At 40.6% G+C, this 25,116-nt stretch overlaps 1 protein-coding gene and 1 non-coding gene across 2 annotated transcripts; one reads left to right on the top strand and one right to left on the bottom strand.

Annotated features, from left to right (window-relative positions):
- Positions 1 to 8,738: 8,738 nt before the first annotated feature.
- LOC130965493 (uncharacterized) lies at positions 8,739 to 13,886 on the top strand. Its single transcript, XM_057890253.1, has one exon. It carries the CDS (start codon positions 8,739 to 8,741, stop codon positions 13,884 to 13,886), a length of 5,148 nt encoding a protein of 1,715 aa, XP_057746236.1.
- Positions 13,887 to 24,520: 10,634 nt separating this feature from the next.
- LOC130971306 (small nucleolar RNA R71) lies at positions 24,521 to 24,628 on the bottom strand. Its single transcript, XR_009082531.1, has one exon. It is a non-coding gene; the product is annotated as a small nucleolar RNA R71 (small nucleolar RNA).
- Positions 24,629 to 25,116: the final 488 nt, after the last annotated feature.

Genomic DNA, 25,116 nt, shown 5'->3' with positions numbered 1-25,116 from the left:
TAATAAACTAGCTCCTAGGGTTTACATGAGTAAGTAATTGATGCATAAATCCACTTCCGGGGCCCACTTGGTGTATGTTTGGGCTGAGCTTGATCTATCCACGAGCTGAGGCTTTTATTGGAGTTGAACTCCAAGTTATGACGTGTTTGGGCGTTCAACTCCGGATCATGACGTTTTTCTGGCGTTTAACTCCAGACAGCAGCATGTACTTGGCGTTCAACGCCAAGTTACGTCGTCAATTTCCGAATAAAATATGGACTATTATATATTGCTGGAAAGGTCTGGATGTCTACTTTTTAACGCCGTTGAGAGCGTGCCATTTGGAGTTCTGTAGCTCCAGAAAATCCATTTTGAGTGCAGGGAGGTCAGATTCCAACAGCATCAGCAGTCCTTTTTGTCAGCCTTTTTCAGAGTTTTGCTCAAGTCTCTCAATTTCAGCCAGAAATTACTTGAAATCACAGAAAAACACAAAAACTCATAGTAAAGTCCAGAAATGTGAATTTAACATAAAAACTAATGAAAACATCCCTAAAAGTAGCTTGAACTTACTAAAAACTACCTAAAAACAATGCCAAAAAGCGTATAAATTATCCGCTCATCACGTACGCGTGAATATACACACACGCGTATGCATGCTTCTTGTGCATGCGTCGCCAAAATTCCATGCCGCGCGTACACGTGGATGGGCGTTTTTTCAAAAATGGGCAGAATGTCCAGAAAGCTTGCTGCAACTAGTTTTGCCATCCTGTAACACGAATTTATACACCAAACTTTCAACGTCCATATCTTTCTCTACGAAATTTTGTTTTTCACAAAATTGATATCAATCAGAAGCTCATAGAACCATCATTCATTTGCAACAAATCACAACTCAATCCGAAATTTGTTGAGTAAATTATGGACGTCCAAAGTTCATCAAAATCACTTTTATCAAAACATTTCTAACCCTCATTTTCACATCATTCATAAATTCTTATCTCTAAAACATGCATATTGCTAACATATCCAATCCCAACTTATCAACAATCACTTCAAGCTACCTTTAACCAATCCAATGAGCCATAACCTCAACATTGCATTAGCATATATCATATATACATATATGATCAACCCTTCACATATACCATTCTATTAATGCAATTATCAACCCTTCACACACATTATTCCATCAACACATTTATCAACCCTTTATACATTAATCCATCAACTCATATAAAAACTCTTTATTAACAAACACCAACCATAATCCATCAATATACCAACATCAACACAACCCATCATAAATAGATCCAAGAGCATACAATTAATAACTTCAACACCTCATAATTCTAACACATATTCACCAATAATTTATTCCAACAATATTACAAGACTAATCATTAAATGCAATAACCAATTCAACTTATCCTATGGTTCCTCTAACCTAAGTTTTTCACAATACCGTAAATATTAAACGTGTGAAACTTAAACAATACCTTGGCCAATCACTTTGTTTCACCCAAGGCAGCCTCACAACACAAAACACAGCCCCTCCAAGCTCAATTAAAACAACCACAAACCAAGCCTTGATCACCAATAAGCCTCCAAATACTCCCAACTAAATTCCAATGCATATATACCCACTTAATCTACACCTAATTCATATACATGTTCCAAATTCAGTTTTTCCACTATAAATGCAAGATTGAGCTAGGGTTAGGGTGTCCTTACCATACCCATATGCTCAATAGCTTGAGCCCATTGAGTCCCGGAAGCTAACTTGAGCCTAAAATACAAAATTGGACAAGATTTCACTATAAGATTTCAATCTCACCAAAGAAAGAGGAATATAGATTCTGAATTAAAAATGAGGCTTACTAGTGAAATTGATCTGATCGAAAGGTAGAGCTCAACACGCTGAGCGTGTGGCCGTGAACGGTGCGGCGATCGGAGCCCGGATGGAGGAGTTATGGTGGATCAAAAGTGGTGAGAGTTTGAGAGCTCCTCTCCCCTTCCCCCCAATTCTGTTGGCTTCGTTGGGTATGAATGAAGGAGAAGAAGCTGCTGCTTCTTTTTAATTATGGGTCTGGTTGGACCCATGGGCCCGGTTTGGGCCCTGGTTCAATCGGTTCGGCCCTTTCGGTCCGATTTTGGGCCAAATTTTCAAAATCAGTATCAAAATTCTCGTTTCGACGAACTCTATCCTATTTTGATATTAGTTTTTCATTTTTTAGCTTTCCTAATTAAAATTCAATTTATTAACTAATTATTTACCAATTTTAGCGGGGTTTACATCCTACCCATCTAATTAGAAATTTTATCCCCAAAATTCAGAGTGAGTTACCTGAAAAGAGGTGTGGGTAGTCCTTTTGCATCTCTGACTCAAGCTCCCAGGTATGTTCTTCAATACCAGCCCGACTCCAAGCTACTTTCACCAAAGAAACCTCCTTTCCAAGTAGACGCTTGATGCTGGTATCATCAATCCTAACCGGAGTTTCTGGAAGCGTCAGATCTTCTCTCACTTGGACTGATTCCAGCTCTAGGACATGACTAGGGTTAAAAGTGTATTTATAAAGTTGCGATACGTGGAACACGTCATGCAAGTTCGAAAGATGTGGTGGTAACGCGATCCTATACGCCACTGGTCTAATTCTCTTCGGGATTTCGAACGGCCCAATGTAACGGGGATTTAACTTCTTGATTTTGATGGACCTCCCAATTCCAGTGGTCAGAGTAACCTTCAAGAAGACGTTTTCTCCTTTCTCAAATTCTAAGGGCTTTCATCTTCGGTCAGTATAGCTCTTCTGACGGCTTTGAGCTTCAAGCATTCGACTCCGGATTTTCTTCATTTGCTCAGTGGTTTCACTTACCATTTCAGGTCCTATCAAGCTCTTTTCTCCTGCTTCATACCAACATAACGAAGACTGGCATTTTCTTCCACAAAAAGCCTCATATGCAACCATTCCAATACTCGCATGATAGCTATTATTATAAGCAAATTCTACCAGAGGCATATATCGATCCCAGCTCGCCGGTTGATCCAAAACACAAGCTCTTAACATGTCTTCCAAGGTTTGGATTGTTCTTTTGGATTGGCCATCCGTCTGAGGATGATAGGCAGTACTTAGGCTTAATTTAGTGCTAAAAGCTCGCTGAAAAGCACCCCAGAACCGTGATGTAAAGCGAGGATCTCTATCTGATACAATGGTGGAAGGTACGCCATGTAGCCTCACAATCTCCTTTATGTATAAGCGAGCCAACTCCTCCATAGTACAACTTCTCCGAATAGGCAGTAAATGAGCTGACTTGGTCAGTCGGTCTATAACCACCCAAATAGTATCACAACCTATTCGAGTCCTTTGTAAGCCCAATACAAAATCCATAGCGATGCTCTCCCATTTCCACTGTGAAATCTCCAAAGGTTGAAGGGTTCCTGCTAGTCTTTGGTGTTCAATCTTGACTTTCTGACAACTTAGGCATTTTGAAACATGTAACACTACATTATTTTTCATTCCTGGCCACCAGAACATCGTCTTTAAGTCTTGGTACATCTTGGTGCTTCCAGGATGAATGAAGAACCCGCTCTTGTGAGCTTCCTCCAATATGCTTTGTCGCAAATCCCCGACATCTGGCACAATTATCCGGCCCTTGAACCTCCACAGCCCATCTCTATCTTTTGACACTCTCCATTGCTTGCCTTTTTCAATTGTCGGAAAAATCTTATACAATTCTTGGTCATTCTGATGAGCCTTTACTAGTTCAGCCTTGAAGTCGCTTGAGATCTGTAATTGGCTTAGGCATAAAGTCCCAAATTTTTCTCTGATTCCTAGTTTTAATCCTTGAAAGGCTCTCAACAATTCTTCCTCTCTTAGCATCATCCAAGCGGCACATAGGGATTTCCTACTCAAAGCATCTGCTACTACATTCGCCTTTCCCGGATGATAGTTCAGCTCGAAGTCATAATCCTTTAGGAGTTCCATCCACCTCCTCTAACGCATATTCAATTCTTTTTGCTCAAATAGGTACTTCAAGCTCTTATGGTCCAAGAAAAATTGAAATTTCACTCCATAGAGATAGTGCCTCCAAATCTTCAAGGCAAAGACAATAGCTGCAAGTTCCAAATCATAAGTTAGATAGTTTCTTTCATGTGACCTTAACTGACGTGAGGCATAAACTACAACCTTATGATGCTGCATCAACACGCATCTTAAATCTTTCAAAGACGCATCACAGTATACCTCAAATGGTTCTCTCGGCTCAGGCAACACTAACATAGAAGCGGTAGTCAATCTCTGCTTTAAGGGAAGAAAACTCTCCTCGCACTCAGGAGTCCATACAAAAGGAACATCCTTCCTGGTCAGCTTAGTCAAAGGCAAAGCAAGCTATGAAAACCCTTTAATGAACCTTCGATAATAACCCGCCAAGTCTAAGAAGCTCCTAATTTCTGTCACTGAAGTTGGCCGTTCCCAATTCATCACCGCCTCAACCTTAGCAGGATCCACTGCTATTCCTTGTTTACTCACCACATGACCAAGAAATTTCACCTCAGACTTCTAGAATTCACACTTGGATAGCTTGGCATACAACTTCCTATCCTTCAAAATTTGTAGCACTGTTCGCAAGTGTTCTGCATGCTCATCATCGGTCTTAGAATAGATAAGAATGTTGTCAATAAACACAACAACAAACTTATCCAGATATGAATTGGAAAATTCTGTTCATGTAATCCATGAATATTGCCGGAACATTAGTTAGTCTGAAGGATATCACGATATATTCATAGTGGCCATAATGCGTTCTGAAGGTAGTTTTAGGAATATTCTCATCTCTGACCCTTATCTGGTGGTGTCTGGATCATAGATCAATTTTAGAGAACATGCTGGCTCCCTGTAATTGGTGCATCAGGTTATCAATCCTTGGCAACGTGTATTTATTTTTCGCTGTAACCTTATTCAGCTGCCTATAATCAACACATAAGCGCATACTTCCATCTTTCTTCTTCACCAGTAATACTGGTGCACCCCACGGAGATACACTTGGTCGGATAAAATTCTTACCCAACAGATCCTCTAGTTGAGACTTCAATTCGGCCATTTCTAGAGGTGACATCCTATAAGGAGCACTCGAGATTGGTCCGGCCCCAGGTACTAAATCAATAGCAAATTCAACTTCCCATTTTGGTGAAAATTCATCAATATCATCAGGGAACGCCTCCGGAAACTCACACACAACCGGAATTTGTTCCAAGTTCTGATCATCACCCAAAACACCCACAGCTAACAACAATATTCTCTGACATTAGGCCCCAGAACAATTCACCGTCATGGAATTCAGGTAGTAGTTACTCACTACAACCGGCCCTTCTGTGCTTTCAAGCATGAAATACACTATTTTCGCAGAGCAATCTAGTAGAACACAGTTCTTAGATAACCAGTCCAATCCCAGAATGAGATCAAGACCAGTCATCGGCAAACAAATCAAGTTACACACGAAATCACGCTGTTGTATTCGAAAAGGAACTTGGGGGCACCCTAACCTAGTCACCATAGCCTCGTGGGTGGCATTATATACCTTTAAATCATACCCCAGTACTACTATTTTCAATCCTAACTCATCAGCCTTCTCAAATGCAATAAAAGTGTGTGAAGCTCCAGAATCAAACAAAGCATTCAAAGTTTTACCCGCCATCTCACATTTAGCAATTTGAGCTCTTTAGCATTTTTAACTGAGGTTGGGAAATATTTCTTATAGAATTCCTCTCGGAACAACTCCCAAGAGATCACAACCCCATTAGGCTGCAGAATATGCCTCATGCCCTACCACCAGTGCTGAGCTTCACCATGCAACTGTTAGGTTCTAAACTCAATCCACTGTTCATCAGGAACCTGCTGAGCTTGTAATGCTCGCTCAATGGCCCATATCCAGTTATCAGCATCGGACGGATTCGAGGTCCCTCTGAAAGTTGAAGGGTGAACCTTCAAGAAGGAAGAGAGCGACATTGGACCATTATCTCCATTATTACCATTGTTCCCATTATTAATTTGGTTTCCCAAGGCTTCAGCTGTCGCTTGCATTGCTGCTGCCATATTGCCTAATGCAGTCAAGAAGTCTATAGGGTTAGGAGTGTTTCCTGATGCTTCAGGCATAGCATTGCCTATTCGGAGGTTGTTGGCGGCACTGGCAGCCATTTCCATAACCGTCGCCGCACTTTTCGGAGATTCCGTTGACTGCTTTGACGATGGTGGCAAATCTGAACCACAGCCCACTCTCTACGACAAGCTCATTCTCCCCACCGGTTACCTCTGCTTTGAATACATGGTAACCCCTCACTCTATACCTTACTTCAACAACCAATTCACTCAACCTCTTTTTTCTTTCTCTCTTAAACATCGAATACTTGATATTTTAAATTGATATTTTAATAAGCATGCCGGGCTTCTTTAGGTACTGGACTCCTGCTATTAAAAAGTTCCTGGGAGAACTCTCCCAAGCCGAATCTGAAAAGGAGTCCTTATTGAAAAGTACATTGCAGAGATTAATTGGACGCTTTTGTGAAAATCACACTCAGTGGAGGCAATTGGTGTCTACTACAGCTAGTACTTATTGCTCTTCTGAACCCAATTAATAGCACTCCTGCTTAAGCCTCATTAGTGATAAGGCTGTCATTTTATTGTATTATGACTAGAAATGCTATAAAATTAGTATTTTTAAAATAATGACTTTGCTATTGCCCATGGAGGGGGAATGTACAATATTAACCTGGTACCATTTGATCAATACAAGATTATAACTAGATTAAATAAAAATGTGAAAGATGCATGTGCCATACATGTTCGGCTGTCAAATTTTGTATTGTTCCTATTGTTTGCTCACTCTATTTCTTCTGCTGAAATTATTCTTTTGTTTTAGCTTTTCTTATCTTGATTCAGTACACTCCTTTCCTTTAGGATATTTTTTCCAAGATAAATTTTTCATGCATTTAAATAGAAAATCAAAAGCAATTCTTTGTTTATGGCTTAAACTGGATGCTACCAACATATTACAGAGCTGGATGTTTTGATCAGTTTAGCTATTGCTCGTGATTACTATGAAGGGCCAACATGCAGACCAAGTTTTTAGGCATGCTATCTACCAAAGACAGTCCTTACCTCTATGCTAAAAGTTTGGGACACCCAATCCTTAGGAGTGATTCCTTAGGAAAGGGGGCCTTTGTACCTAATAACATATCAATTGGTGGTCAACACGATGCCAACTTTATTCTTCTAACTGGTCCTAACATGGGTGGAAAGTTAACTCTCCTTCGCCAAGTTTGCTTGGCGGTGGTTTTGGCCCAGGTGAAGCTTTTTCAATCATGTTGCTTCCTTTGATCTCTTCTTCATATATATATATATATATATATATATATATATATATATATATATATATATATATATATATATATATATATCATTTGTTGTTATTATGGTCATTATTCGTCTGCTAATATTGATAGTGGCTTTTGGTGTCAGCTAATAGCTAAGTGTTGGAGGGTTGTTGTTTTAATTTATCCTGTTTTGTGTGTTGATTTTCATATAATATGCTCCAATTCTTTTATAGTGAACATATGTACTCTTTTAATTATAAACTTAATTTGTACACAACTTTATTAATATATAAAAAATTTAATCATAGATTTTTAGCAAATAAACAGTCATTTTGAGAAAATTAAGGGTAAATTTGGTTTGTATTTTATTTTTGATTCTTTCGGTCTTATTTAGTTTTAGAAATTTATAAAAGAAAATTGAAATTAAACAATAAAAATAATAAATTTATTAAATAGAATTTTCAATCTACATTATCTATTTACACTAAAGCTAGATCAATTATTCAAAGGGCAAATTGGCCATGTATGCTTATTAAACAAAGTACAATAATCTTATAATAAAGAGTTCTAGGATGAGTAACCCGATCCCCTTTACCATGAGTTTTTTACCTAGGCTGCGGTTAAATGGTGTACCACTACCTGCAAGACAATACGTTCAAACATGAGTCCTACAACCTATATATACTTGGGGCTAATAGATGATCAAACATCAAATTATCAAAGTTTTTTTAAAAAAAAAAAAGAGTATTAATGTGACAGTGGATACACAAATAGTTTGCCTAAGGTGCTTACTTGGATTGGTGGAAATGCTTTGTTCATTCCTGAAAAAGTTTCCAGGATCAACAACAGTCTTGATCTTCACTTGGGGGGTAAACTAAAAATAATATAATTGCATTAATAATGAAATGCTTCTTGAAGTTTTGGTCATAAAATTTAACTAGCTTCTTGATACGACCGTTATACGTCGGTTACGAGCTATAACTCGGCGACGTCTTGATAACCGACAAATCCTTTACGTCGAGTTTATGGCGTTAAATAACCCTATGATCAGTTACGCCTTAAAAGGTACGTTAAGGAATATGATTGTTACGGTATCTCGGTTATAAAAAGCAATCAGAAAGAATCGGTAAAGGTAGACCTTTCTTGACCTTTCACTTTCTAAGAATAAACTCTTCCAAACTGACTTGAGCGTCGGAGTACTTTTGCAGGTACTTCCCCCCTCTCCTTTTTGGCTCTGCTGGCCGGTGGTGGAACACAACAGCCCCAAAAACAAGCTCGGCCTACCATTGCTCGGGGACAACCTATAGTTCGGCTATAATCAGGCAAGAACATTTGGCGCCCACCGTGGGGCACGAAGTTTGAAGTCCCTCTCTTTCAGGCCCCGAATACCTCGACGATGGCTGACGCACCTCCTCCCACCCCATCGGAGCTCCTTCGTATGGTAACCGAACTTCAACAGGCGAATCAGCGCATGGTCGAGGCTAATGAGCATATGAGAAATGAGAATCAACGGATGCAACAACAAATCGAGCAATTAATCAACGCCCGCATTGAGCATGGTAACAATCATGATGAGCGAAATAACGACGAGGAACATCGTACACACGTGTCGGAGACACCTCAGGATGAGGAAGGCGGCGGTCCACACGACAGCGAAAAAAGAGCCGAAACCGATAAGGACGAGCTTGACAATTCTACAGGACCGTTCACGGCGGACATTATGAATTTCCAGCTACCTAGGCAGTTTACTCTACCAACAACATTGACTCCTTATGATGGATTGGGAGACCCAAAGCAACACATCAAGAAGTTCCGATCAATTATGATTGTTAACGGTGCATCTGATCATATTCTCTGCCGTTGTTTTCCTTCTTTCTTAGATGGTCCTGCACTTGACTGGTTTTGCTCTTTGCCTGCAGATTCTATTTCCCGATTTCAGGAACTGGCGAAGCAGTTTGAGGACCATTTTGCAGCGTCCGCTATTTACCTACATGACTCGGACTATTTAACAACTGTTAAACAAGGCCCTCAAGAAAGCCTAAAGGATTACATCACCCGTTTCACGAAAATAGCGATGAGGATCCCTGACCTCCACCCTGAAGTCCACCTACATGCTATCAAAAGTGGCCTCCGCCCAGGGAAATTCCAGGAAGCTATCGCGGTAGCTAAACCAAAAACCCTGGCCGAGTTCCGCGAGAAGGCTAAAGGACAAATAGACATCGAAGAACTCCGTCAAGCTCGGAAAACAGAAAAGTCGGCAATCATCAAAGACGACGAGAAGCCCCGCGAAACTAGAAAAAGCTTCAAACCAGTACCCCGATACGAGTCATATACACAGTTCAACACCAAACGAGACGACATTATCAAGGAGATATTAAATTCTAAGCTGATCAAACCTCCACGGAAAGCCGGGAATTACCCAGAACCAAAAAATGTTGATAAATCCAAGTATTGTACATTCCATCAGAAGTTCGGTCATACAACCGATGAATGTGTGATTGCTAAAGATCTCCTTGAACGTTTGGCGAGACAGGGGCACCTTGACAAATTCATTGCAGGTCACATGCAAAAGAGACCCACTTCTGCTGCGGATCCATCCTCGGTAGCAACTCCATCAAAGGACAAAGAGAAAGTTCCTGCCCAACCCAGGGGTATAATCAATTGCATTTCTGGAGGCTATGCTGGGGGAGGATGTACAAGCTCTGCACGCAAACGCACATACAGAGCAATGCTCGCCCTGACGGACACGACCAACAATACTCAGCCGACACAAAAAGCACCTGAGATAACCTTCTCCCAGACCGATTATCATACTCAAGACACGAATCTCGATGACCCTGTTGTAATCTCTATTCAGCTGGGCGATTTAATAGTTTGGAAAGTACTGCTGGATCCAGGCAGCAGTGCCGACGTTTTATTCTTCACTACATTTGAAAAAATGAAATTAAGTGCTAACATTTTGCAACCATCTGTAGGGGACTTGGTCGGTTTCTCAGGAGAGCGAGTCCCGGTCATGGGTTCAGTCTGGTTACAAACCACATTGGGAGAACAACCTGCATCTAGAACACAAGACATTCAATATTTAGTGGTTGACAGTTTCAGCCCTTACAACCTTATTTTAGGGCGACCCTTTTTAAACAGGTTTGCCGCAATTGTATCTACTGTTCATCTTTGTATCAAGTTCCCTTTGCAGGATAATACTGTGGCCATAGTCCATGGCGACCTACAAGATGCTCGGCACTGTTACAACACTAGCCTAAAGCCCATCAAAAGAAATAATGACAGACGTGTAAACTCCATCGGCGCAGAGCAACCGATGCTTACCGAACTAGATCTCCGAGCCGACCTTCAAGATCGCCCTCTACCAAATGAAGAACTGATCAAGCTCACCCTGACAGATGATCCAACCAAATTTACCTTTATTGGCGCATCCATAAAAGGCGAAGCGAAAGACAAGTTCATCAACTTCCTACGACAGAACGCCGACCTATTTGCCTGGACGTCAGGGGACATGCCAGGAATTAGCCCTTCAGTCATTACGCATAAGCTCGCCATCAGCCCGGCAGCCCGACCAGTAGCCCAGAAAAAAAGAAACCTCGGCACAGAAAAAAGATTGGCATCCATGGCCGAGGCTAAAAAGCTAATCGATGCAAATTTCATACGAGAAATCAGATTCACAACCTGGCTAGCCAACATCGTAATGGTAAAGAAACATAACGGTAAATGGCGTATGTGCGTTGATTTCACAGACTTAAATAAAGCATGTCCAAAAGACGCATATCCTCTACCTTCAATTGATACTTTAGTAGATAACTCTTGCGGTTATGGTACATTAAGTTTTATGGATGCATACTCCGGATACAACCAGATCTTTATGCATCCATCAGATCAAGAGAAAACTGCTTTTATAACTGAATATGGTAACTATTGCTATAATGTCATGCCTTTTGGCCTAAAGAATGCAGGAGCCACATACCAACGGCTAATGAACAAAGTCTTCGACCAACAGATCGGCAGAAACCTAGAGGTCTACGTTGATGACATGGTGGCCAAGACAAAGATCGGGGAGAGTCATGTCGACGATCTTACAGAGATATTCGGTCAGATCCGAGTTTACAGAATGAGATTTAATCCAGAAAAATGTGCCTTTGGTGTCAAAGGTGGGAAATTCCTCGGGTTTATTCTGACCAACCGAGGAATCGAGGCCAACCCAGAGAAATGTCTGGCCATTCTAGATATGAGCAGTCCCACAAACATAAAGGAAGTGCAGAGATTAACAGGACGACTAGTAGCATTGTCTAGATTCTTACCATGTTTAGCATCTAAATCGGCGAGTTTTTTCCACTGCTTACGAAAAAACACAGCTTTTCACTGGGATGAAAACTGTGAACTGGCATTTCAAAATTTCAAAAAATTCCTTTCTAAACCACCTGTTTTACAAAAGCCCAAAGTCGGTGAACCCTTATATTTATATTTGTCTATCACTGATATATCCGTTAGTGCTGTCCTTGTTGCAGAAAACAATAAGACTCAACAGCCAGTCTATTTTGTGAGAAAATCACTCCAGAACGCCGAGCTTCGATACCCGAAGTTGGAGAAACTAGCTTACGCCCTTGTTTTTTCAACAAGAAGGCTTCGTCCTTATTTTCAGAGTCACACGATCAATGTTAGGACGTCTCAACCATTACGCCAAATACTCGCCAGACCCGAGCTTGCCGGACGATTGATCAAATGGTCCATCGAACTCTCGGAGTTCGACATCTGTTACCAACCTAGGACATCTATAAAGTCACAATATTTAGCTGATTTTATTGCCGAATTTACAGGACCCACCCAGAACGAGGATGGCGAAAAATGGGTGTTATTCGTTGATGGAGCATCAAACCCACAAGGAGCTGGTGCAGGAATACTCTTGGAAAACCCCGAGGGAGTAATATTTGAACATTCTCTCCGATTTTCCTTCAAAGCCAGTAACAATCAGGCCGAATACGAAGCCCTCATTGCAGGGCTCAGGTTAGCAATCGAATTGCAAGTCAATAACTTACATGTTTATTGTGATTCTTTGTTAGTGGTTCAACAAGTAAATCAGCATTTTCAAACAAAGGACCCTATTCTACTAAAATATCTTGAAATTGTTAATAAACTGATTACTCGTTTTTCGAAAGTTGAAATTACCCACATAGAAAGAGATCAAAATCGCAGGGCAGATATACTATCTAAATTAGCTACTAGTCAGTCACATAACGCTTCACTTTTGCAGTCAACTTTACAGGAGCCGAGCATAAATATGATCGGCAACCTGCAACCCGAGGACTCTTGGCAGAGGCCATACATTCAATATCTGAAAAATGCAACACTCCCACTAGAAATAAAAGACATTAAAAAGTTTAAACGACAAGCATCATTTTTTATATTGCTGAATGACGAATTATACCGGCGAGGCTATTCTCGACCATTATTAAAATGCTTAGACAGGGCCGAGGCCGAAATAGCCCTAGCCGAAGTTCATGAGGGCATCTGTGGAATACACTCAGGCGCCAGAAGTTTAGCACGCAAAATTCTCCGTGCAGGTTTTTACTGGCCGACCATATGGGAAGACAGCCAGAAAAAAGTTCGAACTTGTGAACATTGCCAGAAGCACGCCCCAGTACTTAACATTCCAGCCGAAGAATTACATCAGTCAACGGTAAGCTGGCCATTTCATAAATGGGGAATTGATATCCTCGGACCTTTCCCCACGGCACCCAGACAGGTAAAATTTTTAGTCGTCGCAATCGATTACTTTTCCAAATGGATTGAAGCTCAATCTCTAGCCAGAATTACATCGGTACAAATGATATCATTTGTGTGGCAACATATAATCTGCAGATTTGGTATACCACAACACATTGTGACTGACAATGGTCGGCAGTTCATAGACCATAATTTTCAAACCTTTTTGCAGAATTTAAAAGTAAAACAGCATTTTTCCTCAGTAGAACATCCTCAATCAAATGGTTTAGCAGAAGCTGCCAACAAGGTCCTTCTCCAATCTCTAAGGAAGAAACTCGACAATGCTAAAGGCCTTTGGGCCGAACTTGTTCCAGAAATCTTATGGGGATACAACACTTCGGTGCATTCAACAACAAAGGAAACACCATTTCGTTTGGTGTATGGTTCTGATGCAATGATTCCGGTTGAGATATCACAAAACTCCTTAAGAACACAACATGAAGCCCATGATGAAGCCCGCCGAGCCGAGCTAGACTTAGTCGAAGAAATCCGAGCAATGGCAACAATTCAGCAGAAAGCATTACAGCAACGAATAGCTCAACGTCACAACAAGACGATCAAACCGAGGTCCTTTCGCCAAGACGATTTGGTGTTACGAAAAACTGAAACAGCCCGCAAGCCACCTACCCACGGTAAGCTTGCCGCAACATGGGACGGACCTTATAGAGTACGTCAAGTGATCGGTAGAGGCGCCTATCAACTAGAGGAATTAGACGGAACAACACTTCCTAACACATGGAATGTCACTTCATTAAAGAAATACTACAGCTAACAAGATGCAGCACGCTAGTACTCTTTTTCCTAACTTGGGATTTTTCCATATATGGTTTTGCTCAAGAAGGTTTTAACGAGGCTAGCTTACCTATCTCAATTGTAAAGGTACTGCACTAAATAAAATTTGTTTTAGCATATCTATTCTATATATCTCTTATACATTGTCTCTCATTACAAACCGACAAACACACACATCTATATCATCGGCCAAACGTTAAGTCGCATTGATAACTCATGCGCAAATTACTCAGACCCTCAGACGGGAAAAATAAAATCAGGATTAACCGCATCCTAATCCAACAGATATATCAGATAACAAATTAAGCAACGTCAAAGCCATAATGGCCAAAGCAACTGTACGTCAGTCATCAAACAAAAAGCAAACAAGTTCTTAGAGGAATAACATAATTCCACTTTAAGGCAAAAAACCCAAAATACAGCCTAATATCTCAGTCAGCCAAATTATCGTCACCCTCTTCAGCTTCATCTTCATCATCAACTAACTCATCATTCCGAACTACTTTACTCGGATCCATGGCAGTAAAGTCACTGCCAGGAAACAAAAACTTAGCCTGAATTACCGCACGTTCAAAACCCTCTGCAAAAGCATCTAAGATATCAGACTGCCGACTAGATTCCATTTGCTTCATTTTCATCGTAACCTCAACGATCTTTTCACTCATAGAACTCAATTCACTTTTCTTCTTTTCTAAAGCCTCGGAAACACTTTCATGTTTCTCCTTCTCAACTTTCAAATTCTCCTTCACAGCAGCTAACTCCTTCTCAAGCTCGGCAAGCATACTCTCTTTCGTCTCAAGCTGACCTTTTAACTCGGTGCTCTCAGATGCACACTGCAACATCTTTCTATGCCTCTTTTCTTGGCTCCGACCAATGCTAGCAAGCCGAAAGCCCAGAACCTGCATTATTGCAGAACCAATTAGTTGCTTCAAAAAAAAAAAAAATATATATATATATATATATATATATTTAAAACACAACAGACCTGCATGAATTGGTCTATTCCAAGATCTCCTACTTCATCAATCCGAGTAACATCAGAAGCAGACTGCACAACTTCGTCCGCCACCACATTAAAAGGGAAATTCTTGTCCCACAGTGATGAGCCATCACCCTCTTCCTCAAACGAGTGGAGCTTCTCTTGCTTCACGATGAAATTCGCCAATTCGTCAAGATCAACCACCTTCTTCCCCTCCTCCAGGTTTTCAGACTTTCTCTTCTTAAACACGATACCTTTCTTTCTCGGAATCGGTTGGTTCACTTCAACCTCCCCCTCCACTTTCTCCGGATTAGAGGAAGAACCTTCAAAATTTTTTAACTTAAAACGAGCCCTCATACTCGACGCCGAAACCCCCGGATATCTGCCACCTGAAAACAACAAAACGAAACCCTTAGCAATCAGAATGTACCACAGAAAATATGATCAACAAAACCCTTACCCAAATATTCCACCACCGAAGCCCTATTTTCTTCCCAAGGCAACAAGTTAGAGACAGATATCAACCCTCCCAAATCAACCATTTCCATTAAAAAATTAATTATACACTCATTCCTCGGCGAAATTAACTCAGGGCCCAAAATGTGATTAGGATGGCAACACCAGAAAAGAGGAAACTGTTCGCCGAGATTCTCGTCCAAATAGAACGGGAACTCCTTCTCCACAGACCTCACCTTAAAGAACATCTCTTTAAAGTCCTTGAAAGAGGATTTGTATAATTTAAAAACAGCAAATCCGGGTGTACTGTTCAAATTTACCCAGACACCTTTCCAAACAGCTTTTGCTTGAAAAAGGGAGAAAAAAAGCTCTACCTCAGGTTCAATACCCAGGAACTCCATTAATACCTCAAAACACTTTATAAAAGCCCATCCGTTAGGATGAACCTGGGATGGAGCACAGTTCATCTGTTTCAATATACTACATTCAAACTTTGAAAACGGTAATTTCACAAACAATTCCTCAAGGATACAACTATACAAATAAAAGCTTTCAAAATCCTTTGCTCTGTGATAAACCCTATCCATACGGTCACAAGGAATCAGTTCAATGTGAAAACCGGGCCTCGTTACTTTTTCTAAAGATATTGCTCTAACACTTTCTTCATCAAAGAACAAGGAAGCCCTAATTTTCACATCATCACCAACCCAACCGTAGGACCCATCATCTTCTACCTTAGGCAATAGCTTCACTTTCAAATCACCCATTTCACTTATCAGACGGAGAAAAAGAAGAAATGAAGAGAAGAGAGAGAACAGAAATCCTAACCTCTTTTGCTCATAGTTTAAAAACCGCCTTCAGAAGACAAAGAGACTAAAGCTCTCACACGTAAGTAACTCAACATCACTTCATAGCCATTGATTTAAGAAAACGTTTTCATTTCCCAAGTTCAAATCTTAACCGTCCGTTAAAACCCACTTTCAATGGCAACTATGTGACTTTGGAACTTGCACCTGCATTGAAAAGACAGGCATCATCATTAACTGTTCAGGTAACCTTTACTATGTTATAATAAATACACCCCACTCGATACGCCAAGTTGAACTGGGGGCTCCTTACGCCGAGCTATAACTCGGTCAAATCAAATCTCAAAGCTCAACCTGCCCTATCTACGTCCAGGCTAAGCTTGGGGGCTGTGATACGACCGTTATACGTCGGTTACGAGCTATAACTCGGCGACGTCTTGATAACCGACAAATCCTTTACGCCGAGTTTATGGCGTTAAATAACCCTATGATCAGTTACGCCTTAAAAGGTACGTTAAGGAATATGACTGTTACGGTATCTCGGTTATAAAAAGCAATCAGAAAGAATCGGTAAAGGTAGACCTTTCTTGACCTTTCACTTTCTAAGAATAAACTCTTCCAAACTGACTTGAGCGTCGGAGTACTTTTGCAGGTACTTCCCCCCCTCTCCTTTTTGGCTCTGCTGGCCGGTGGTGGAACACAACAGCCCCAAAAACAAGCTCGGCCTACCATTGCTCGGGGACAACCTATAGTTCGGCTATAATCAGGCAAGAACACTTCTTTTTTTATTTACCGATGTCATTTTTAATATCCTAATTCCTGCTCTCTATTAGGCATTCAGTTCACTATTTTCACTAGCTTTAACTGATTTACTTAAATTGCTGAGAAATTGAGATAAACTGATCTTAATTAACCAGTACAATCATTGGCATTTACAAAATTTCAGAGCTAGATTTCCTGTTGCGGTGTGATTTAGTTTTTTCATATTTACACGTTTCCAATATCCACTTGAAAGGCATAATTAATGATACCATTTATGGGTAAACCACTTAAGGTTCTGTGGTTATAAGATTTGCAAGTAATTTCTATGTTATATGTTCCAGTGTTGGTATTGAATCTTGTTCATACCCTGAGTCGAGCTGGCCAACACGGAATGTTCTACAGACAAAGCGACCGACCTCTTCAGGTCAGGACAACCCGACCTCTTTCTTAAGAGCTCGGCCAAGTCACCAGCCAAGCCCAAAGAAGGGCCCAAATAGAGGAACATGCCCCAAATCCTAAGGGAGCCCAAGCCTATAGAGAGAAGGGCGGTTCCCTTGAAGATAAGATGACCTCACTTGAAGATAAGATAAAGATAAGATAAGATAACTAACTTATCTTATCTAAGAAGGTGATTCTATGCCATTATAAATACATTGGAGCACCCAGGTATAACTCATACTCTGATTCTATTCAATACCTGCTTAATACCCTTGCTAACTTAAGCATCGGAATCCCTTGCAAGTACCCCCCACCCTCCGGAGACGAAGGATCATCACCATCACCAAGTCGGACACAACAGCCCCGACCAGCACAGAAGATCTCGTCCGAGATCGACCCACAGTTTCAGGTAACCCTCGGAACATTGGCGCCGTTGCCAGGGAACCTGGAAGTCATCCCAGCACCATGACGGACGACCATGACAACAACTACGACTCAGATCTAGAGGATAAAACGCCGCACAAAAACGCGAACACTACACCAAAAGATACTCCCCAAATCAACAAAAAGAACTCCCCAAACGAGGAAGCCTTGGATGAGTTTCAAGATCGGTTAAAACAACTTGAGAAAGAAGCTCTACGTCAACGAGAGGCTGAGAAGGACCTACAAAGAGAAATAAGACGACGCCGGGAATTGGAGAACAAACTCCTAAAACTTGAAGCCGATGTCAAGGCTAAAGCCAGCCGATCCACTCCCGAAGATAGCACCCGCAAGGAGCAAGATCTATTCACCAAAGAGATCATGAAGACAAGAATCCCAAAAGACTTTAAACTCCCAGACATGACCTTGTACGACGGCACTACGGATCCCAGCCATCATCTCAGCAACTTCAGGAGCAGAATGTATCTCACCGACGCCTCAGATGCAGTTCGTTGCAAAGCCTTTCCAACTACTTTAACAAAAATAGCAATTAGATGGTTCGACAACCTCCTTCCTAGATCCATCTCGAGTTTCAGCGACATGGCCAAGAAATTCCTGGCCAGATTCTCCATCCAAAAGGACAAATCTAAACATGCGCCGAGCTTACTGGGAATCAGACAAGGAGAAAGGGAAACCCTGTGCAACTACATGGAGAGATTCAACAAGACATGCCTGGATATACAAAACCTACCAACAGAAGCCGCTATCATGCGCCCCATTAATGGCCTGCGAGAAGGGCCTTTTAGTCAATCTATATCAAAGAAGTACCCCACGTCTCTGATCGAGGTGCAAGAACGAGCAGAAAAGTACATCAACATGGAAGAAAACTCTCGATTAGAAGAGACATCAAAGGCCGGGTTCACCTCTCGGGATAAAAGACAAAGATTCCAGAAAGAAGGAAGATCGCCATGGAGAGAAAATAAAAAATACCACAATTACACCCCTTTTCGGGTGTCTCTTGTGGTTGTCTACAAAGAGGTTTGCAACACAGAAAAAATACCACCAACTCGACCACTCAAAGGCAAAAAAGGAGGAGGAAATCGGGCTGAATATTATGAATACCATCGGATCCACGGACACTCCACCAATGAGTGTTTTGACTTAAAAAATGTCATAGAAAAGCTCGTACGAGAAGGAAAGCTAGATCGATACCTGGCCACCCATGATGATGAACAAAGGAAAAGAAGAAGAGCAGAAGATGTCGGACCAACTGCGCGATCATCTCAGACGCTAGAAAGACATGTCCACATGATACACGGCGGATTCGCCGGGGGAGGAATCTCCAAATCATCCCGCAAAAGACATCTCAAATACGTATACCACGTCTGGTGCACGAATTTGTGATCCGCACAACTAACCAGCAAGTGCACTGGGTCGTCCAAGTAATACCTTACGTGAGTAAGGGTCGATCCCACAGAGATTATTGGTTTGAAGCAAGCTATATTTATTTTATTAATCTTAGTCAGGAGGCCAATAAGATTATTTGGATTTAATTGTAAGAAGTCAAAGTGTTTAAAATTATTAGAAAAATAAAAGAGAATCAAATCGTTACTTGGTGTGCAGTAATGAGAAATATGTTGGAGTTTTGGAGATGCTTTATCCTTTGAATTTCTACTTTTCCTTGAAGTCCTCTTCCCACACGCAGGGTTCCTTCCATGGCAAGCTCTATGTAGGGTGTCACCGTTGTCAATGGCTACCTCCCATCCTCTCAGTGAAAACGTTCCTATGCTCTGTCACAGCACGGCTAATCATCTGTCGGTTCTCAATCAGGTTGGAATAGAATCCATTGATTCTTTTGCGTCTGTCACTAACGCCCAGCCTTCAAGAGTTTGAAGCTCGTCACAGTCATTCAATCCCAGAATCCTACTCGGAATACCACAGACAAGGTTTAGACTTTCCGGATTCTCATGAATGCCGCCATCAATCCGGCTTATACCACGAAGATTCTGATTAAGGAATCTAAGAGATACTCATTCAATCTAATGTAAAACGGAGGTGGTTGTCAGATACACGTTCATGGATTGAGGAAGGTGATGAGTGTCACGGATCATCACCTTCTTCATAATTAAGCGTGAATGAACATCTTAGATAAGAACAAGCGTGTTTGAATGGAAAATAAAGGAATTGTATTAATTCATCGAGACGCTGCAGAGCTCCTCTCCCCCAACAATGGAGTTTAGAGACTCATGCCGTCAAAAAGTATGTAATTCAGATCTGAAAATGTCATGAGGTACAAAATAATTCTCTAAAAGTTGTTTAAATAATAAACTTAGTAACATAGGTTTACAGAATATGAGTAAACTAAGATAATTGGTGCAGAAATCCACTTCTGGGGCCCACTTGGTGTGTGCTGGGGCTGAGACTAAAGCTATCCACGAGTAGAGGCTTTTCTTGGAGTTAAACTCCAAGTTATGACGTGTTTTGGGCGTTCAACTCCGAATCATGACGTTTTTCTGGCGTTTAACTCCAGACAGCAGCATGTACTTGGCGTTCAACGCCAAGTTACGTCGTCTATCTTCGCGCAAAGTATGGACTATTATATATTGCTGGAAAGCCCTGGATGTCTACTTTCCAACGCCGTTGAGAGCGCGCCAATTGGACTCCTGTAGCTCCAGAAAATCCATTTCGAGTGTAGGGAGGTCAGGATCCAACAGCATCAGCAGTCCTTTTTCAGCCTAAGTCAGATTTTTGCTCAGCTTCCTCAATTTCAGCCAGAAAATACCTGAAATCACAGAAAAATACACACACTCATAGTAAAGTCCAGAAATATGATTTTTGCCTAAAAACTAATAACATTTAACTAAAAACTAATTAAAACATGCTAAAATCTACATGAAATTACCCCCAAAAAGCGTATAAAATATCCGCTCATCACAACACCAAACTTAAAATGTTGCTTGTCCTCAAGCAACTAGATAAATAAAATAGGATGAAAGAATTTAAGAAGTAATAATATCTAAGAGTTTTAAATGGAGCTCAGATTCTTTTTTAGATGAGCGGGGCTTGTAGCTTTTTGTTTCTGAACAGTTTTGGCATCTGATGAGCGGATAATTTGTACGCTTTTTGGCATTGTTTTTAGTATGTTTTTGATAGGATCTAGTTAGTTTTTAGTATATTTTTATTAGTTTTTAGTTAAAATTCACTTTTCTGGACTTTACTATGAGTTTGTGTGTTTTTCTGTGATTTCAGGTATTTTCTGGCTGAAATTGAGGGACCTGAGCAAAAATCTGATTCAGAGACTAAAAAGGACTGCAGATGCTGTTGGATTCTGACCTCCCTGCACTCGAAGTGGATTTTCTGGAGCTACAGAAGCCCAATTGGCGCGCTCTCAACGGCGTTGGAAAGTAGACATCCTGGGCTTTCCAGCAATATATGATAGTCCATACTTTGCCCAAGATTTGATGGCCCAAACCGGCGTTCAAAGTCACCCTCAGAATTCCCAGCGTTAAACGCCCAAACTGGCACAAGAATGGGAGTTAAACGCCCAAACTGGCACCAAAACGGGAGTTAAACGCCAAGAAGAGTCTCTACACGAAAAATGCTTCATTGCTCAGCCCAAGCACACACCAAGTGGGCCCGGAAGTGGATTTTTATGTCATTTACTCATCTCTGTACACCCTAGGCTACTAGTTTCTTATAAATAGGACCTTTTACTATTGTATTTTCATCTTGGTTCTTCTGGTTCCCTCTCTAGGGGCCGAAACCAATGATCACTTTTGTTCTTATGTATTTTCAACGGTGGAGTTTCTACACACCATAGATTAAGATGTGGAGCTCTGCTGTACCTCGAGTATTAATGCAATTACTATTGTTCTTCTATTCAATTCCGCTTGTTCTTTGTCCAAGATATCACTTGTTCTTCAACTTGATGAAGGTGATGATTGACGCCCATCACCATTCTCACCCATGAACAAAGTGACTGACAACCACTCTTGTTCTACAAGCATCTGAGGCTTAGTGAATATCTCTTGGATTCATGATTGCATGATGCATGGTTGATCGCCTGACAACCGAGTGCTCGCCTGACAAATGAGCCAACCATTCCGTGAGATCAGAGTCTTCGTGGTATAGGCAAGAACTGATGGCGGCATTCAAAAGAATCCGGAAGGTCTAACCTTGTCTGTGGTATTCTGAGTAGGATTCAATGATTGAATGACTGTGACGTGCTTCAAACTCCTAGCAGGCGGGGCGTTAGTGACAGACGCAAAAGTATCAATGGATATTATTCCGGCCTGACCGAGAACCGACAGCTGAATTCCGCTATGCCGTGACAGGACATATGCAATCGCTTTCACTGAGAGGATGGGAGGTAGCCACTGACAATGGTGAAACCCTACACGAGCTTGCCATGGAAAGGAGTAAGAAGGATTGGATGAAGGCAGTAGGAAAGCAGAGAGACGGAAGGGAAGGCATCTTCATACACTTGTCTGAAGCTCTTACACCAATGATATGCATAAGTATCTCTATCTTTATCTTTATGCTTTATTCGTTTATCATCACCATTATACATTTGAGTCTGCCTGACTGAGATTTACAAGATGACCATAGCTTGCTTCATACCACCAATCTCCGTGGGATCGACCCTTACTCACGTAAGGTATTACTTGGACGACCCAGTGCACTTGCTGGTTAGTTGTGCGAAGTTGTAGTGATCACAATTTCGTGCACCAAGTTTTTGGCGCCGTTGCCGGGGATTGTTCTTGTGTATGGACAACTGACGGTTCATCTTGTTGCTTAGATTAGGTATTATTTTTCTTCAGAGTTCTTAAGAATGAATTCTAGTGTTTCAAGGTGATGTTCTTATCATCACCAAAGCTGATTGATCATCATCAATTTAGCTCTTGAATGCAATGTCTTGCTGAAGCTTAGCTAGCTATGTCTAATTCCTTTAGACTAAAGCTTTAGACTAACATTGCATGATTCCTGGAATTCTCATTAAGAATTTTGATACCTTTATTTTCCTTTTCACTTAATTTTCGAAAAAGCACAAAAAAAAATTACAAAATCATGAAATCCAAAAATATTTCTTGTTTGAGTCTAGAGTCTCATTTTAAGTTTGGTGTCAATTGCATGTTTCTACTCTTCTTGCATTTTTTTCGAATTCATGCATGAGTCTTCATTAATCTTCAAGTTGTTCTTGATGATTTTCTTGTTTTGATCTTTGAATTCTATTGACTTGAGTGTTTTGTTGTTTCTCATATATACAAACTGCTAAGTTTGGTGTCTTGCATGCATTGTTATTTGATTTTAGTTGCATTATTAAAAATCCAAAAATATTTTTAATTTGTGTCTTTTCAAGTCAATAATACAGAGAATTGAAGATTCAGAACATACTGCAGAGGAATCACACAGAAAAAGCTGGGCATTCAAAAATGCCCAGTGAAGAAGACAGACTGGCGTTTAAACGCCAGCCAGGGTGCCTGGCTGGGCGTTTAACGCCCAAAAGGGTATAGTTTTGGGCGTTAAACGCCAGAATGTGCACCATTCTGGGCGTTTAACGCCAGGATGGCAAAGGGGGAAGATTTTGTTTTCAAAATCAATTTTTTTCAAGTTTTCAAAGTTTTTCAAAATCAAATCTTTTTCAAATCATATCTTTTCAATCAAATGTTTTCAAAATCAATTTCTTTCCTTTTTCAAAGATACTTACTAACAATTAATGATTTGATTGAACATTTTTTGCCTTTTCTGTTGAGGAAGGTTTTATGTTTGAATCATATCTTTTCTTGTTAGGCAAGTCATTAATTTTTAAAATCAAATCTTTTTTAAAATTGTTTTCAAATCATATCTTTTAAAATTGTTTTCAAATCATATCTTTTCAATCATATCTTTTTAAAACCATAATTTTTCAATCACATCTTTTTCAAAATAAGTTTTCAATCAAATCTTTTTGATTTCTAATTTCAAATCTTTTTCAAAAATCACTTGATTCTTTTTCTATTCTTAATTTTTGAGAATCAATTAGTGTTTTCCAAAATGTTTTCAAAATCTTTTACTTAATTTTCGAAAATTACTTCCCTTCTTCTCACATCCTTCTATTTTTGGACTAACACTATCCCTTAATGCAAAATTCGAACTCCATCTTCTTTGATAAGTTCGAATTTTCCACCTCTGTCTTCCATTTTTCTTCCTCTGACACCAAAAGGAATCTCTATACTGTGACATAGAGGATTCCATACTTTCTTGTTCTCTACTCTTTCATATGAGCAGGAACAAAGACAAAGGCATTCTTGTTGAAGCTGACCCTGAACCTGAGAGGACCTGACCGAATTCTTCAAAGAAGAAGAAGACATGGCAGCCGAAAACAACAATAATACCAACAATGCAAGGAAGGTGCTGGGTGACTTTACTGCACCTACTCCCGACTTCTATGGGAGAAGCATCTCTATCCCTGCCATTAGAGCAAACAACTTTGAGCTTAAGCCTCAATTAGTTTCTCTAATGCAACAGAATTGCAAGTTCCATGGACTTCCAATGGAAGATCCCCATCAGTTCTTAGCTGAATTCTTGCAAATCTGTGACACAGTCAAGACTAATGGGGTAGACCCTGAGGTCTATAGACTGATGCTATTCCCTTTTGCTGTAAGAGACAGAGCTAGAATATGGTTGGACTCTCAACCTAAAGAAAGCCTGGACTCTTGGGAAAAGCTAGTCAATGCCTTCTTGGCAAAGTTCTTTCCACCACAAAGATGGAGTAAGCTTAGAGTGGAAGTCCAAACCTTCAGACAGAAGGATGGAGAATCCCTCTATGAAGCTTGGGAAAGATACAAACAATTAATCAGAAAATGTCCCTCAGACATGCTTTCTGAATGGAGCATCATAGGGATTTTCTATGATGGTCTCTCTGAACTATCCAAGATGTCTCTGGATAGCTCTGCTGGAGGATCTCTTCATCTGAAGAAGATGCCTACAGAGGCTCAAGAATTGATTGAAATGGTTGCAAATAATCAATTCATGTACACTTCTGAAAGGAATCCTGTGAATAATGGGACTAATCAGAAGAAAGGAGTTCTTGAGATTGACACTCTGAATGCCATATTGGCTCAGAACAAGATATTGACTCAACAAGTCAATTTGATTTCTCAAAGTCTGTCTGGAATGCAAAATGCACCAAACAGTACTAAGGATGCTTCATCTGAGGAAGAAGCCTATGATCCTGAGAACCCTTCAATGGAAGAGGTGAATTACCTAGGAGAACCCTATGGAAACACCTACAATTCTTCATGGAGAAATCACCCCAATTTCTCATGGAAGAATCAAGAGAGACCTCAACAAGGTTTCAATAACAATAA

This window comes from Arachis stenosperma, chromosome 3, assembly GCF_014773155.1.
Source record: "Arachis stenosperma cultivar V10309 chromosome 3, arast.V10309.gnm1.PFL2, whole genome shotgun sequence".
Taxonomy (NCBI): domain Eukaryota; kingdom Viridiplantae; phylum Streptophyta; class Magnoliopsida; order Fabales; family Fabaceae; genus Arachis; species Arachis stenosperma.
This window is presented reverse-complemented; position numbering and strand designations above follow the sequence as displayed.

Excerpts from the sequence above, each read along its gene's own strand:
- LOC130965493 (XM_057890253.1), top strand. The coding sequence starts at position 8,739 with ATGGCTGACGCACCTCCTCCCACCCCATCGGAGCTCCTTCGTATGGTA.